Below are 15,566 nucleotides of genomic sequence, written 5' to 3' on the forward strand. Positions count from 1 at the left end.
CACTTCAGGGCAAGGGCCAAGTGCCCCTGCAAAACAGATTAAAGGGATACTCCCCAGGGAGATGTCTCCACTCCGCAACATCAAATCTTGTATGTATTGCTAAATTCTAGTAGATAAGACAGGGTAGACAACCTTTTATGGTTATGGCAGCCCAACTCTAGAATAAGCTACCTATTTTCCTCAGATCTTCAGCTGATATATTGCATTTCAGAAAAGCCTTGACATCTTGGATTTTCCCCAAGTAATCTCATATTGCATTTCGCTGTCTGTTTAGTTGCAGCTGTTTTGTCTCGGTAGAGTGCCTCTGCATCAGGATACCAGTATGGTGATAATGCGCTCTATAAATGTTTTAAATAACAATAAGTAAATGTTGCATGGTAACTCCCATGCAGCACCTGTGGAACCACTTTACTGGCGCAGAGTTATGCAATGCAGCAATTTGCCCTACATAACCTTAGTCAAGATTTATGAAGCCACGCAGGGCCACGCGTTGCGTTGGTCTTGCACCACATTGCATGGTGCAAGAGCGATGCAAAGGGGCTCATAAATATGCCACACAACCTCCTGAGACTTTTACCTCTATTTTTGCTGCAGAATGCAGCACACATAGAAAGAGGAACAAAGAGGAGAAATAAAGTTATTTCTCCTTGTTACGCCTCATCTGGGGAGACATAGGTTTTAGTACATTCCTAGGTCTACCACTTCTGGTGAATCTGGGAATGCATCAAAATCCATGGATATTGCGTGGGAACACCCACCCAGGACTGTCCACCAGATCGCAAAGATGTTTTAGATGACTAAGTTTGCCCGGGGATTTGTTGGTGCTGGCAGATGAATGCTCTCTGTTGCAGGTGGTCGACCCAGGCTTGCACCTCTAGTTTGCATGGGCGAACTAGACTTCTCACTGGCGTTAAAACAAAGGGCAAACCCAATAGTCACTGGGACCTGGGTAACAAACAGTAGAAAGGAAATGGTCCCAGAACATACGTAATTAGAAAACCTGAACAGAGTCAGCAAAATAACTATTGCAACAAATAAGGCGTATCGAAGTGTTATTTAATCACACTTGGAGCAGGCACATGAATGCGTATGAAAAATCACATTATTCACATAAGTGCAGGGTGCCACGGGGGAGGGGAGGGAGTGACGAATTGGGTAGGGTAGTAGGATAAGTGACATATAAATATTCATAACAGTAGTACAAATCAATTGCTGGGCACGTTAATATCGTGCCAAATGATCAGGGTGAAAATCATTCATAACAAAATTGAATGTTTTGCCAAATAAACCATATACAAGTGAAAGTACACAGTGCTCAATGCACTATTGAAGGTACTGGCATAGTGAAATGTCGACGTTTCGACCCCTCTTCCAAGGTAGGTTGATTTAGTCCTTACGGGTGGGGTCTTCCTCAGGACAGAGAGGATGGTGAAACAGGAAGGGTAGGCACCAAATTAGAGAACGGACATCGAATCAGTGTCAGCTTGGCGTCCAAAGGCGCAAGGGCAGGAAAGCTCCAGAGACGGGTGGGAGTGACACGCACGGATATTAGTCGAATCACAAAGGAGGGATTCATCACTCCATCATACCACGCCGTGACGTGGATCGGTGTGTTGAGTGAAATTACTTTGTCAGATTCGAGCAACGCATTCATGGACGCCGTCTAAAGAGGCCGACTTTTCAGTGATTAATTTCACTCAACACACCGATCCACGTCACGGCGTGGTATGATGGAGTGATGAATCCCTCCTTTGTGATTCGACTAATATCCGTGCGTGTCACTCCCACCCGTCTCTGGAGCTTTCCTGCCCTTGCGCCTTTGGACGCCAAGCTGACACTGATTCGATGTCCGTTCTCTAATTTGGTGCCTACCCTTCCTGTTTCACCATCCTCTCTGTCCTGAGGAAGACCCCACCCGTAAGGACTAAATCAACCTACCTTGGAAGAGGGGTCGAAACGTCGACATTTCACTATGCCAGTACCTTCAATAGTGCATTGAGCACTGTGTACTTTCACTTGTATATGGTTTATTTGGCAAAACATTCAATTTTGTTATGAATGATTTTCACCCTGATCATTTGGCACGATATTAACGTGCCCAGCAATTGATTTGTACTACTGTTATGAATATTTATATGTCACTTATCCTACTACCCTACCCAATTCGTCACTCCCTCCCCTCCCCCGTGGCACCCTGCACTTATGTGAATAATGTGATTTTTCATACGCATTCATGTGCCTGCTCCAAGTGTGATTAAATAACACTTCGATACGCCTTATTTGTTGCAATAGTTATTTTGCTGACTCTGTTCAGGTTTTCTAATTACGTATGTTCTGGGACCATTTCCTTTCTACTAGACTTCTCACTGAGCGTGTCAATGCCCTTCCACCACAAGGTAAACTGGCTGTTGCTCAGGGCAACCTATATGTTTTGCATTTTATTTCTACTAGCTGTATGTCCCGTTCAAAAATGGAAATTTTGTTTTTTTGCACCCTAAAATGCCTTTATAATAAAGTGCAAAATATTGAGTTCTGAAGGCTCAAGGTTTGCAAGCAGACACATTCATGGACCCATTTCTTTTAATGCTCGCAGCTTCGCTCGCTCTCACTCGGTAGGTGCTCAGCAGAAATCACTGTGTACAACTCTGCAAACACTTCTAGGAATCAAACTGTGCACGCCTGGGATCACATTGATATGTCTACACCTCTATCTATGAGCACACAAAGCTCTCCAGTGCCTGGAGGCACACAGATCTAACCTGTCACTGGAAACAGCCACAACAACTCTGTAGTTTGCCAGCCAGCCCCTTTTTCCCATTTCCCCCCAACTCATGCTATCAGGGGCCACAAGAATCTAAGGTTGCCCACCACACCCACACTCTTTCTTAACCTTTTTACGCCATGGATGGGCTGCAGTGACCTCTGGATTTTGCTGGCTAAGACTCATCACAGCGCTGTCATAATGTCTATAACTCTGCCCTCCCCCTTTCAGACACTAGTCTTTCTTTTGCGTCTGATTGCAGTGCTTAGAAGCAGGCATTGTAGGTCAATCGCATTTTCCATGCTGCTCAGTCTTTCTACCAGGAATGTCAAATTCTTCTTTCTCACTCAACATACCCTTTACCACCCCTTTAGTTCCCAGTCTATGTATCTGGTCTCATGATCATATCCATACTTGGTACACCTTCGAGCTCCTCTGCCACTGCCATCATTTGTGAAGGAAACCCTAGGGAGTGGGGGGCGACCAAAGCCAGGTAAGGAGCCAACCTATCTCACTGAGCTTCTTCAATTGTCATAGCTCTCAAGAGGACGTGTCATGTTTGACACCTTGAGGTAGTTCTCAGCATTGCTTTTTAGCCAACATCATTTTGCCCATTGAGCATTTAAACTAAAACTTGAAAAGTAAAATTATAGGGGGAATTTACTAAGATTTTACATTGTGTTTGCGCCACAAAAGTGACACAAATTGGCGCAATTCTTTTCCAATTTACTTTTCAGCACTAAACTTGTTTAGTGCAGAAAATAACGTGAAAGTAGCGCAAAGAAGCGCTATGCTCTGGTTTGCATTACTTAGCCACGGGTGGAGCATAGGCATTCCCATACAACCAGCCAAGGTTTCTGACACTAATCCCTATTTACTAAATAAAGTAGACAATGTTTAGTGTCAGAAAACTGTGCTCTTTTGAAGTAGGCGTAAAGAAGGAGAAATGCTTTCATTTTTCCTTCCTTTTCTGACTTCGTACATGTGCTGCACTTTGCAGCACGCATACAAAGAGGGACATGGGATAAAGTCAGCCTATGCATAGTATTTTGTACTGGAAGGGTATCCTTCCAGTACAAAACCTATGCTAGACTCACGTAAACACACTTGCACTATGGCAAAAAGGTATCTCTGTGGCACACGGCGCTGATTTCAGCACCGGCGCTAGGGAAAGGGAAGGAGAGTGCCATATTTCTGCATATATGACACTCTCCTCCTCTCTCCTTTTCACACAGCGCATGCGCGAGTAAGTGGTAAATTTGGCCGTATGATTTCCAAAATGCAAGATGATGTAGATTAAAAAGAGATAACTAGAATAGGGTATATCACATGATAAAGGGCCGCATAACATCTGAACCTTAAATCACAAACAACTTTTTAAACTAAAATAGTCACGAGTACTAAATACAAACAGGTGTCACCGTGATATGGGAGAGCAGAGGTGAAAGAAAGTGGAGAAAAGTGGTGCAAGGGGATGAAGGAGGGCAAAAGAAAGAGGGTGCCATTAGGAGAGGGAAGGTAGAGCTAGAGAAGAGACAAAGGGTGTTGGGAGAGAGCTGAGGAAGGAAGAAAGAGGGGAGAAGAAAAGTTGGAGGGGAGAAGATAGAAAGACAATGGAGAAGAGTTAAAAGGGAGGAAGCACAGACAATGAGGTGGGAGGCAGGAGAGAGCCAGAGAGGCAAACGTCAGAGAGTGTGAAGCGAGGAGAGGGGAAAAAAAAGGAGAGGGGAAGATCGAATGGGGAAAATTGTTGGCCAAATAAAGCATAAGGGCAGGAAAGGAGAGAGAAAGGGAGACGGAGATTTAGAGGAGTGGGTGAGACTATAAATGAGGACATGAGTGAGTGAGGCAGAGAATAATAAAAAAGGAAGAAAGGTCTGAGAGGAGTGAAAGACAATAAAAGGGGAGCGAAGTGAGGAAAAACAGGAGGTAGGAAAAAGATTGCAAAGAAGCGAAAAATGAAGTTGGGAAGAAGTGGAAGACAGGAGAATGGCGAAGAAATGAGGGAGAAGATGGAGGATCGAGAGGATAGAAAATTGATAGAAAGTCGAAAGGATAGGAATAAAAAATGATTGTGACAGAGCAGGAGGGAGTAGTGGAAGCAGGCTGGGTCAGGGAGCAAGAAGAGGAGGGCAGGAAGCAAATGTGGAGAGCAGGGTAAAGGAGAGTGGGATGAGTAAAAGCCAAAGCAAAGAACAGAGAGAGGAGGCAATAGTGGGATGAGTAAAAGCAAAGCAAAGAACAGAGAGAGTAGGCAAGAGAAGGGTTGGTAGGAACTTCCTGGTCAGTAAAAAGAGAAGAACAGATCCTCTGAAGCACTATCTATGGACTTGATTTAGAGGTAGATGCTGATGGGTAATTCCCCAGTTCTTGGAAGAAGTGCTAAATCTGAAAGATAATTCCCCAGGTAGGATTTCCTGCACCATAGTATTAATGCCACTTGTGTACTCCACTACCAGGCTGGCTGTTAATTCACTGGCGGTCTTTTGTGCTAGGAGTCAAGATGTCAGGGTTTGTTGCTCTCCATGCTTGCCTCTTGACAGACTGGAACGCAACAGGAAAGGCTCTCAGTTTCCGCTTATTAATACTGTTTCTCAGAGGATCCCGTACTATACAGTATTGAGGACCATTTAAGCTTACATGTCAGAATACAGCTGGCAGACTTTCGATATACGAAAACATCATAGCTTAAATATGGAGTACCAAAATATTGTGTCATATATCGAAGCAATATAAAATCAATGCAAAATAATACAGTGAAAATGTAACGTTGTCAATTGGAAAAACAACTAGTGACAATCGGTCACTTGCAGGGCGAGTTGCGTTGTACCCTTGCAGGGTAAAGGTGATGCTGGCAGCAGGACCAAGCCACAACAGTCAGTTCAATTTTACCTGGCCTGTGGAGCCCGGATGCGGTGTTGTCCTGGCTTTCCCTGGTACTGAAATGGAGTCGCGGGAGAGCGGCTTTTAGAGCTGAAATGGTGTTGCAGGGGAAAAAGATGGAAAAACACATAACGGGTCTCCTGCTGATGTCGGAGGAACGTCGGATGGAGTCCCCTCTAGATGCAGCGCCAAATACAGGGGTCAGTTGCTGTACGGGCGACCAATAAGCCTTGGCAGCGGTAAGTGGAGCAGAAAGTAACTTCAACATCTGGTGGTCCCGGGGAACACTATAGCTGCCTGTAACTTCGTGGAAGGCAGGGCTGCAGTCCCTACAATTCACTAGACCATCTGGATTTGGGCAATCCCTCAGATAGTTGTTTTACCTGCAGTTTTCACGGTACTAGGGCCACTAGTCCTGGGTAGTCTGAGGGTGCTTCAGGCTTCGCCAGGGGTCCCTCTGTCAAGGGAACCAAGAGATAGCCTAGGACCAGTCTCAGTCATGCAGTTCCAGGATCATTGCCACATGTGCAGGGTAGCCGTCTTTTGCTTTCTGCAAAACCTGCTGTCGCAGACACGGGTCTCTTCTTCCGTCCTCTTTGATGCAGGTTGTTCAGAACTGAGGTTCTGGTGTCAGGGGTGTCTCATAAATCCTAGATTTAAGGGAATTAGGGGTGTGAGTCTGCCCTTGAGGTGACCCCATTCTGGGTGTGGGTCATATTTTCTACCCAGATTCCTCTATTCTGCCACTCTGAAAGATGGCAGGAATCTAATTTTAGTGTACAGACCAGGCTGCTCACCCTGGCTAGCCTTCTAGGGGTGTACACCTCCTTGACTAACTAAATTCCCACCTTTCTGGGTAAATGTGTCTGGGGCAAGGGGAGGGCTGTTTCCTCTTCTGGAGCCAGCCCTGATGCATATCAGAGGTGGTGCAGCATTTGAAGCTCACCGCCTTGATGTGCCACTTCACTAGCTTGCTTGGGAGGAGAAGGTGTGACGTCCTTCATGCCCAAGTCTTTGTTCCTGACTCCTGGGAGTGATCAAAATGCCTGGCAGGAGGTGAGAATCCTGTCTTGGCAGCAGCAAATGCAGGAAACATGGGCTTGCCAGCCAGAGAACAGAAAAGCTGGGGCAAATAGGTGGCCATCTGGGTGCATGCTACATCGTTCTCAATATGAGATTCATGTCAGTGGTGAGAAGGCATGTTGTTTGATACCAAACATTACATATTTAGCTGGTTCCATAATGAAGCTGCCAACCTCTGGGGCCAGCCCATGTTACCCTATAGAACATCTACCACATATAGTGTCCTTTAAAGATAAAGGGCACTATAGGGTCATGTAACCTTGCACTTACATATCCACACCCTTGATACAATGCACCCTGCCTCCTTGGCTTTCAGAGTCCTTCCTTAGAGCTGACTGGCATATATCAAGGATAGTGCATTGACTTTGCCACAACACGGTGAGGGCAAAGTTGAGTTTGGGCAGTTTGACCCGCTACTACAGTCTGCAATGGCAGGCCTGCTATCAGTAGTTTCTTTGGGCACTCAGGGTGACACAAACAATGCTGCAAACCCAGATGACCCCTTTACCACCCATGGTAACATATACTAGGCAATTTACATATAACAATTTTAGGGAGTGAGCACTGGCACTGGAGCCTGGGCAGCAGGCTCCAGTGCACTAACATTGTCATAACCATCAGCATTAGAGGAGGGGCGACCATCCAAAAAGGGCTCTTCCCTACACCCATTGCCTTTTATCCAACCTTGTAGTACTTTGACTGAAGAGTCTACAAAGTCCATCAATGTCTGTTTTTGACCATAATGGGTGTCCCTGAATTTCAATCTGTATTTCTCTGTGGTGAGTCTAAATCCTTCTATCAAGGACTCTTTCATATGCTGATAGGACCACAGTAGAGAGGCCCAGCGCAGGTGGCCTGTCCTCCTCATTTTGCAGGCCCTCTCAAAGGCTGCAAACTATTTCTCAATGTTATCACCATCATTAAATTTGGAGACAATCCCTTTGGGGATCGTAGGGTCAAAAGATCCCTCTTTCTCTCTAGTAAAGTTGCTGCCACAATTATCTTTAAGCTTCAAGACCACCTTGACCCTTCGTTCTTCAAGGGCTAGCCTACTTTCCTCAAGTTCATTCTTTTTCTCCTCTAGTGAGAGGAGATCAAGCTTTTCCTCAAGGCTTACTACCATCTTACCTGTAGGGGGTCTTCTAGAGTGACTCCTGTCACTTCCCACTGGTGAAGAGGTCTGTTAAAGGGTGGAGAGTTGTGGTCTTCACCTTCTTCATTATCATCTTCAACTTGTGCTAAGGCATCATTCTCACCTTCTTCGAGGTCTTCCTCTGAGGAATGGCTCTCCCTCTCTAGTTTTTCCTTTTCGTAGGAGCTGAGGGCTTTTCAAGTTCCTCCTTTTTAGCAGTAACTGTATAGCTAATGCCACTTGCTTTGCACAAAACCCTCAGATTACTGATCTTCAGGGCTGGGATGACTGACAGGTCAAGATTCTTGCCCGCCTCCATTGAGCCTAACCCTTTATTTGGAATTTTGGAAATTTGCACATTTTAAAAAAACTTTTAAACTTTTTCCTAATTGTCCAAGTATTTTTGTTGTACAGCCCTAAAATTCCAATTTACAAAAATCTAAAACATTTTGAATGTTTTTTTTTTTGTCTAAAGTTGTTTGACATGACCCTTCTTAGGGTATTTCCCTAAAGATTGTTGCTTTCTCTCATCCTTATTTTGCTGATTCTCTTTTCATGGCCTTAGGACTCTAGTCACTTACCCACTGTAATGCAATGTGTAAGCATGCACGCACTTCCCACACATGCTAGGAAGTGGTGCTTACTTGATTAGTTTAGTTATTGTACCTGTGAGTGCCCTGTAAAAAGGTACACCACATGCACAGGCCCTGTACTTTACTGGCTAATGATGGGACGCGGCACTGATTGTGCCACTCACCAGAATAGCCTTTCAAGCATGTGTCAAGTCTGCCACTGCAGGCCTATGGGTGCACAGTTGCGTTTATGTTCAGGTTATATTTTCTCACTCATTAGCCAATCCTGAGTGGGCCTTCCAATATCACTTAAGCACCCTTAGGGTAAGCCTTGAGGGGTGGAGCAAGTGGTAGGTGAAAGGTAGGGCAGGTACACATGTGTGATCCCTGCCCAGGTAGTGAAGAAATCCCATGTGTGTTTTCACCACCTATGAGGTTTGCTTTTCCCATAGGTTAACATGGCAGGATTGTTGAAATGACTTCAAGCTGCAATAGTGGCTTAAGTGGAGCAGCCTCATAATGGTTCCTATCATTGGATTCACAATGACACACCCTCTCCTGTGGTAAAGTGGTTTTTTTCATTAATACCGTAGAAATGCCTCTTCTACGCCACTACTCGCTATGCCACCGGTTTCAAGCTAGCCTGGCTGATGAGGGGTGAGGCCCCAAAACTGGTCCCAGGATGCTTGTTTTCCGTGCCAGGGAGGACCTGGCCTGGCAAATTTGACTGGACTGTTCCCATGGGGAACAGAGTCAAGACTGATTAGCATATGGCTGGGTCCAAACTGGAAGGGCATGGCAAGCAAACTACCGATGGATTAAACCCAGATCTGTGACTTGGGGTTGAATGCTTAACAATGTTCAACATTCCATCCATCATCTTTTTGTCTTGCAATTTCATCCTGAGTATGAATAGTATGCCCAGATGTGGGTCAAGTGCTTGCTACACCACCGGTTTCATGCTAGCCTGGCTGATGAGGGGTGATGGCCCATAACCGGTCCAAGAATGCTTGTTTTCCAGTCCAGGAAGGACCTGGCAGTTTGGGCTGGACTTTTCCCATGGGGAACAGAGTCAAGGCTGATTTGCATATGGCTGGGTCCAAACTGGAATGGTGGGATGAGCAAAATAAAGATGGATTAAACCCAGTACTGTGACTGGGGGTGAATGTTTGACAATGTTCAACATTCCATCCATCATCTTTTTGTGTTGCAACTTTTAGAAAGTGAGCATTTCACTGCTTCAAAACTCTTTGTGTGTCTTTTTGTTTGAGGCCAGTTCACACTAGAGGCCAGGGGAGCACATCTGTGCCTCCTCCAGAGACAACTATAAACATTGGGCATGCAACTGGAACAAAAGCCTCTGTCGTTTGACAACCTGGCTGGATAGATTGGAAGAAGAGGTTTTGAGACTTGACATTTGGTAGCCAGATCATGGCCCCACTAAAGATTATAATCAGCATTCCACGGCTCCATGACAGACAGGACTGAAATTTAGAGGAGACATCTGTGGTTCAAAGGGAAACCCTCAGAACCACCCCCAACTTCAAAGGCACACTCTAGTAAAACTACTGGTGCCATTCTTCAGCAGGGGAGAGATACACTTGTGGGGATGGGGGTGTAGATCCTGGAACTGCTTGGTGCACACTGCCAGAGGAATTTGTTTTGCATCAGGAGGTTTACTGCAACTGGAAGGGACAGTGCAACCTTCCTGAATAGTGGCTGGCCTAGGTTGACTGCTTGATACTGTGTGGCACCCTGAAGTGTGTTCTCCATGGGCTTGTTAGCTTGCTCTCTGTTCTATTTTGGATGTCTCAGGGACATCAAAGACCTACTGTGAGGGACCCACACTGTCTACTTGTGACACCTGGAGCGTGTGCCCTCTTAAGTGCCCATTTCGACTGCTGGATCCCAACTGGTGGCACTGTGTGAGCATGGAACTAAGTATTGTCCCTGGAGACTGGATTGCCGTGTGCAGAGTCCCAAAAGTACTGCCCGCATCTGAAGAGTGTAGCCCCTGCATTGTGTGGCCTCAACATGCATAAAGCGTTGGTGAGGGGATTCACCAGTTGTGGGACCCCGTGTGGACCGCTCCGTCGATTGTGCTGTATCTCTCTCGTGAGACATGCTGAATGCATGCTCATTGCATATGGTGTCCGATTCACAGGTTGTGACCCTCTGAAGTGAGGGCGTACCTGTAGCAGCAGCGCCTTATTCTACCTCATGTCGCACAGCTGAACTTGCACCTGTGTGTGTGACTGGAATTGTCTGTTGTGACCCTATCAATGTGCAACAGATGTTGTGCCTCATTTCCAGGGAGGTACAGAATTTGCAAATCTTCATTGTGCGTGACCAGCATTGTCTGGTGCAACCCATATCAACCCGCACCAGATGCTGTGCCTCATTCCCGGGGAGATACTAAACTCACAACTCTTCATTGTGTGTGACCAGAACTGTCTGCTGCGACTCAGATCAATGCGCACCAGACATTGAGCATCATTTCCAGGGAGGTACTGAGTTTACGACTCTACATTGTTTGAGACTGGGACTGTCTGGTGCGACTCCTATCGACACTGGGAGGTGCATAGGAGTGGATTTGTGTGGATTTGTGTTCCTTAGTGCTCGGATAGCCTGGGTGCTACTTTGATCGATGTGTGTTTGACAGGGTGCCTCCTTCTTCCGAGAGGCTCTTCCTTTGTGCCCTCAGTGCAACGGACCAATTGTCCTGTCCTCACCCGGCCCGACGACTTCGTGTTGCCAGGTAGTATTGCCCGGACCAGGCCTGGGTGGTGTGAGTAATTGACTGGCCTAAGGAACACTTTCGAGAGTGATCGGAAGCGGCTCAAAAGACTGTGTGACCCACCCCTTGCTTCGCAGAACTGTGCTAGTGCTGGAAGGCACAGTGTGGAATTCTAGGATTAAACAACTATCGCCCTCACCCCACTTCTGCTATGCATACCATGGGTGAACTTCCTGAGTAGTGGACAAACTTCCAATTGTTGACTGCCACCTTTTTAGCCCTGCTACCTACCCCCACCTTCTTCCCAGGGACCCTGACTAAGTGTGACTCTGGCCGCCATCTGCCTAGTATCTGGGGGTAAGGTTTTCTTTATCTGCAGTCCATGGGTGTAGGGTAGTCGGAGTTAGCTAAATGGGCCATGGGATCTGCATGTGCATTATCAACTAACCTGCTGGATACCAGTTGCACCGCATTACGGTGCTTCATGCGTGTGTGTGCTCCATACGGACCTGACTTATATCTGTGGCACTGCGTATCTTTGCTGAATGAGTGTGTGGGAGTGACTGACTGTTATTAATTACACCACACGGCGGTATTACTTTACACGTTGATTCCTTGTCAAAGGCATAGTACATTTGACATTGGTTTTCACCTGTGCTGCCTTGGCCCACGGTGCTGCTTAAAAGTGTTGTAATTATCTTTCTGTACACATATCTGATATTTTTGTGATCTGGGGTGCACCCCATAACTGTGTGGTATTGAATTATAATAATTGCAAGGGTGGGGCTCGTTCTGACAAAGTTTCGCTCTGCATAAGGGTGCCAGGTGTAAAGTAGGATCCTTCCCAATTGTGCATATTACTGATGTCATTTGTACACTGTAGGGCCTAGTACTGCTAGTGATATTTCTAGATGTGATTTATGCCCAGGAATACATGATGTTTATGTTGTGTTATTTGATATGTGTGTTGAATATAAAGTTTATTTACATACACCACATGTGAAGTCTCTTTTGTGATGCTCAATGTATTTATTGTGTGATAGTGCTGTGCCAATGCTTTATACACTGCCTCTGTGATAAGCCCGACTGCTCAGTGCCAAGCTACCCAAGGTTAGCGCAGGATATGCAGTGGGTGTAATCATCCACCCCTGGTGAAAGTGGCAGATTCTGCCTGGCTAGGGTCTCGCCTTAGCCAACCAGAACGTCACTAGTGGATATCTTGTGCAAACATCACTTATGATTAAGTGGCACTGCGAAGCAGAACTTCAGAATCCCACCCCTGTAACACCAAGATTGGAAAGTGTAGTATTATGTCATGATGCTGGTGGAACCCAAGGCGGGTAAAGGTGATGTGGGTCCCAGGACCAAGACATGACAGTCATTTTGATTTTACCTGCCACAAGAAGCCCGGTTGCAGATTTGTCCTGGTTGTTCGTGGTGCTGAAGCGGGAGCCGTGGGGGAGATGGTTTTACCGCATTCACAGTGCTGGCAGGAAACCAGGTGCATAAAGTCAACAATGAAATCACTGCTGATGTCGAATTTTGCTGGGTTCCATTGCGGTGCAGCATCATAAATATCAGCATTGGAACAAAAGGTGTGGGGGGGTTACCATACAAAAAAGCACTTTCCTACATAGACATTCCACATTTTGCCTCCATTCCCCATTTCCTTCCATGTTTGCTACTGTGTTCTAAACTTACATGTTCAGAGATTTCCCCATAGAAAATATAGGAGAGGTGGAGAGTTCCACCCGTAGCTTTGTGAACTTCATTTTGTAACAAGTAAATAGTACTCCTGTAGAGCTACGTTATAGACTACAAAATGCAGTTTGTCAATCAGACCCTCTGCTTCAGTAGCAGATTTGTGCTTGGGCTGCCTGAAGAACAGCCACCAATGAAGACCGACCTGAAAACGAGTAGCACTGGAGAAGTGTGGCCTTCATGACTCCAGATGCATGCTGCCACACCTTATTCACCTGAGAGTGTGCCTGTGTACTTGACACAAAGACCCATGACCGAGTCAGCACACTTGCTCTTGGTGGGCTATGCAAGACCGCTCACCACCAGAAGCAGCACAGTCTCACCTGTAGCCAGTTACAGAACTTGGATGGATCCCGAATTGGGATCTGAAGATCTGAAGACCTATACTCATCAGATTCCTATGAGGACAAGTGGCTCAAGCTTGCACTAAAAAGACTGTGTTGCCTTCGCATGGGAGTACCATTTGTGAAGTAAGTGCAAGTTCCTCCAAGCAGCAATTGTGAAATTGATAACCGATACTGCTTATTTCTTATCCTCTAATATTTTATGTATATTTATCCACATTACCTCCGTGAATAAGCATTGGACGAGTTAACTTTTCTACCCTGAGGGTCGGGTGCAAAAGAAGTGTACATGGTGCTCAGTTTTGGGCTCAATAGCAAGGTAACGGTCCAGTACACCGTAGTGAAAGGCTCTGAAATGTACAATTTGAGCCCAGTAACTCCTGCCTACCTTGCACCTCCTGAAAAAGTTCCTACACCAGTTTTATGGGCCATGGCACTGTCAAATCTCCAGGTTTTGCAATCAACTGCCTCTGATGGGTCTCCCTAGGCTTTTTTCCTTGAGGGAGAAGGTGGCAAAATGTAATATATATCCCTCCATCAGCTGAGGCAGACAAAATGCTTAGCCACCTCTTGGCTTGACTGCACCTGTAGAGATGAATGCATCTGATGTGCACACATTGTAAGCAATCTTCACAAAATAACATAACAATTTCTACCAGTTACACACTAGTTAAAATGCTGATAACTGTTTCATAAAGTGGCTGATCCTTCTCATTGTACTCACTGTGTAATGGGGGCAGTTAATTGTTTTCCTGGAGTGTTGCATTGAACAATCACTGAAACAAAACAAAAAAGAAACATGAGTAATTGGAAATGTTTTCTGGTTTGGTAAACATCTTTTCAAATCAAAAGCACTGGTGTCTGAGCTTGTAGAGTTCAAGAAAAAGAAATGACACCACAGTGATGTTCTGGCCTGAGGTCCCATAAGTCCACATATTGACATGGGAACTACCCTTTGCCTCAAAAAAAAGATTTCCTCAGTCCCCTAGCATGCTCACTGATCTTAATCTTCAAACATTTAGGGCCATACGTATGGCCAAGTCACACGGTGCAGCGAAGAAACCCACCTTGCTGTTCTGCAATGTGTGATAGGGAAAGGGAATGAATACACCATATTTAAGGCAATTCAGCACATTCCTGTCCTTTTCCTTGCGCTGGCACCCTTTTGGAAGCCTAGCACCAATGCAGGTACCCTTGCACCATGGTGCAAGGGTGCCTGTGTTGCATACAGGATTGTTTTTGTGCAGGAAGGGGCACCTTCCTGCACAAAAGCATTCCCGGAAGGCATATTCCTCTTTGTATGTGTGCTGCACATAGAAAGGTGTAAGATTTTGGAGCTGCCCCAGGTTTACAAGTTCTTGTAAATCTGGGGATGCGTTAAAATGCATGGAAGTGCCCTGGAATGCCTTCCCAGGGCAGAGTAACGCAACGCTGTGATTTGCACTGCATTGCATTACTCCAGGTTTTTTAAGACACTTAGAGCCACGCAAAATCTGACATAGAGGTTTGTGTCACGCATGTACCATGTTGCATGGTGCAAACATGACACAACCCTCACATAAATATGACCCTAAATATATACCAAAGTCTGACAACTATTTTTCCTACATCATGAATAATAGGTGGGAACTAGCTGGCTTGCTTCATGCCACCTAGCATTACAAGGCCATATGTGCAGGAAGGTGCTGCCAGTGACTGAGTGTAAGAACTCACATACAAATGCTTTGTTGATTTTTTTAATGATGAAGGTGGCCTAAGGTAGATATGGGTCTACCATAGTTATCTGCGAAGTCCCTTCAGGTTCCTTTTTGCTGTCACTTTTATTTCATTTCTATTTAAAGCGAGGTCATCTGCTACAGGATCTAGGAGACAGGTTTCAAAACTATGTTGACAGCAACCAAATGATTTCCTGTTTGTCTGGCTACCTATATCTGCATTAGCAAGGATACAAACCATCTCACTCAGGCAATTCAATTATCAGTCTAAATGGAAATAAGACAGTTCTTCTCGTGGATTTTGAAGAAAGCTAAACACTTAATAATAGTCGAGGACGTTCATATCTACAATTCTGACACAATACCAACCATAGGAGTCATGTATTGACTCTGAACATCCAACTATCATCACTTTCCATCTGGAAAATGTGTCTCTTCTTGCCAGTTGATCATGGAGCTACGATTGCTAGAGTTACTGTAGACTAAAAGTTGGTATAGCCAGCAAGGATATTTTTTAAACTCCAGGCTACGCCTAATAGTGCAACCTAGATTCTTACAGGGGAACAAGACCACAAGAA

At 45.5% G+C, this 15,566-nt stretch overlaps 1 protein-coding gene across 1 annotated transcript in view; it reads right to left on the reverse strand.

The window, feature by feature from the left end:
• The window catches only part of LOC146833841 (uncharacterized), a 750,859-nt gene that overhangs the window by 518,709 nt on the left and 216,584 nt on the right, over positions 1 to 15,566 (reverse strand). The window contains exon 12 of the mRNA XM_085599920.1: positions 13,998 to 14,049. Within this exon, the coding sequence (XP_085456046.1) occupies positions 13,998 to 14,049 (52 nt within the window). The remainder of the gene's footprint in view (positions 1 to 13,997; positions 14,050 to 15,566) is intronic.

Source organism: Triturus cristatus, chromosome 4_2 (assembly GCF_964204655.1).
Source record: "Triturus cristatus chromosome 4_2, aTriCri1.1, whole genome shotgun sequence".
Lineage (NCBI taxonomy): Eukaryota > Metazoa > Chordata > Amphibia > Caudata > Salamandridae > Triturus > Triturus cristatus.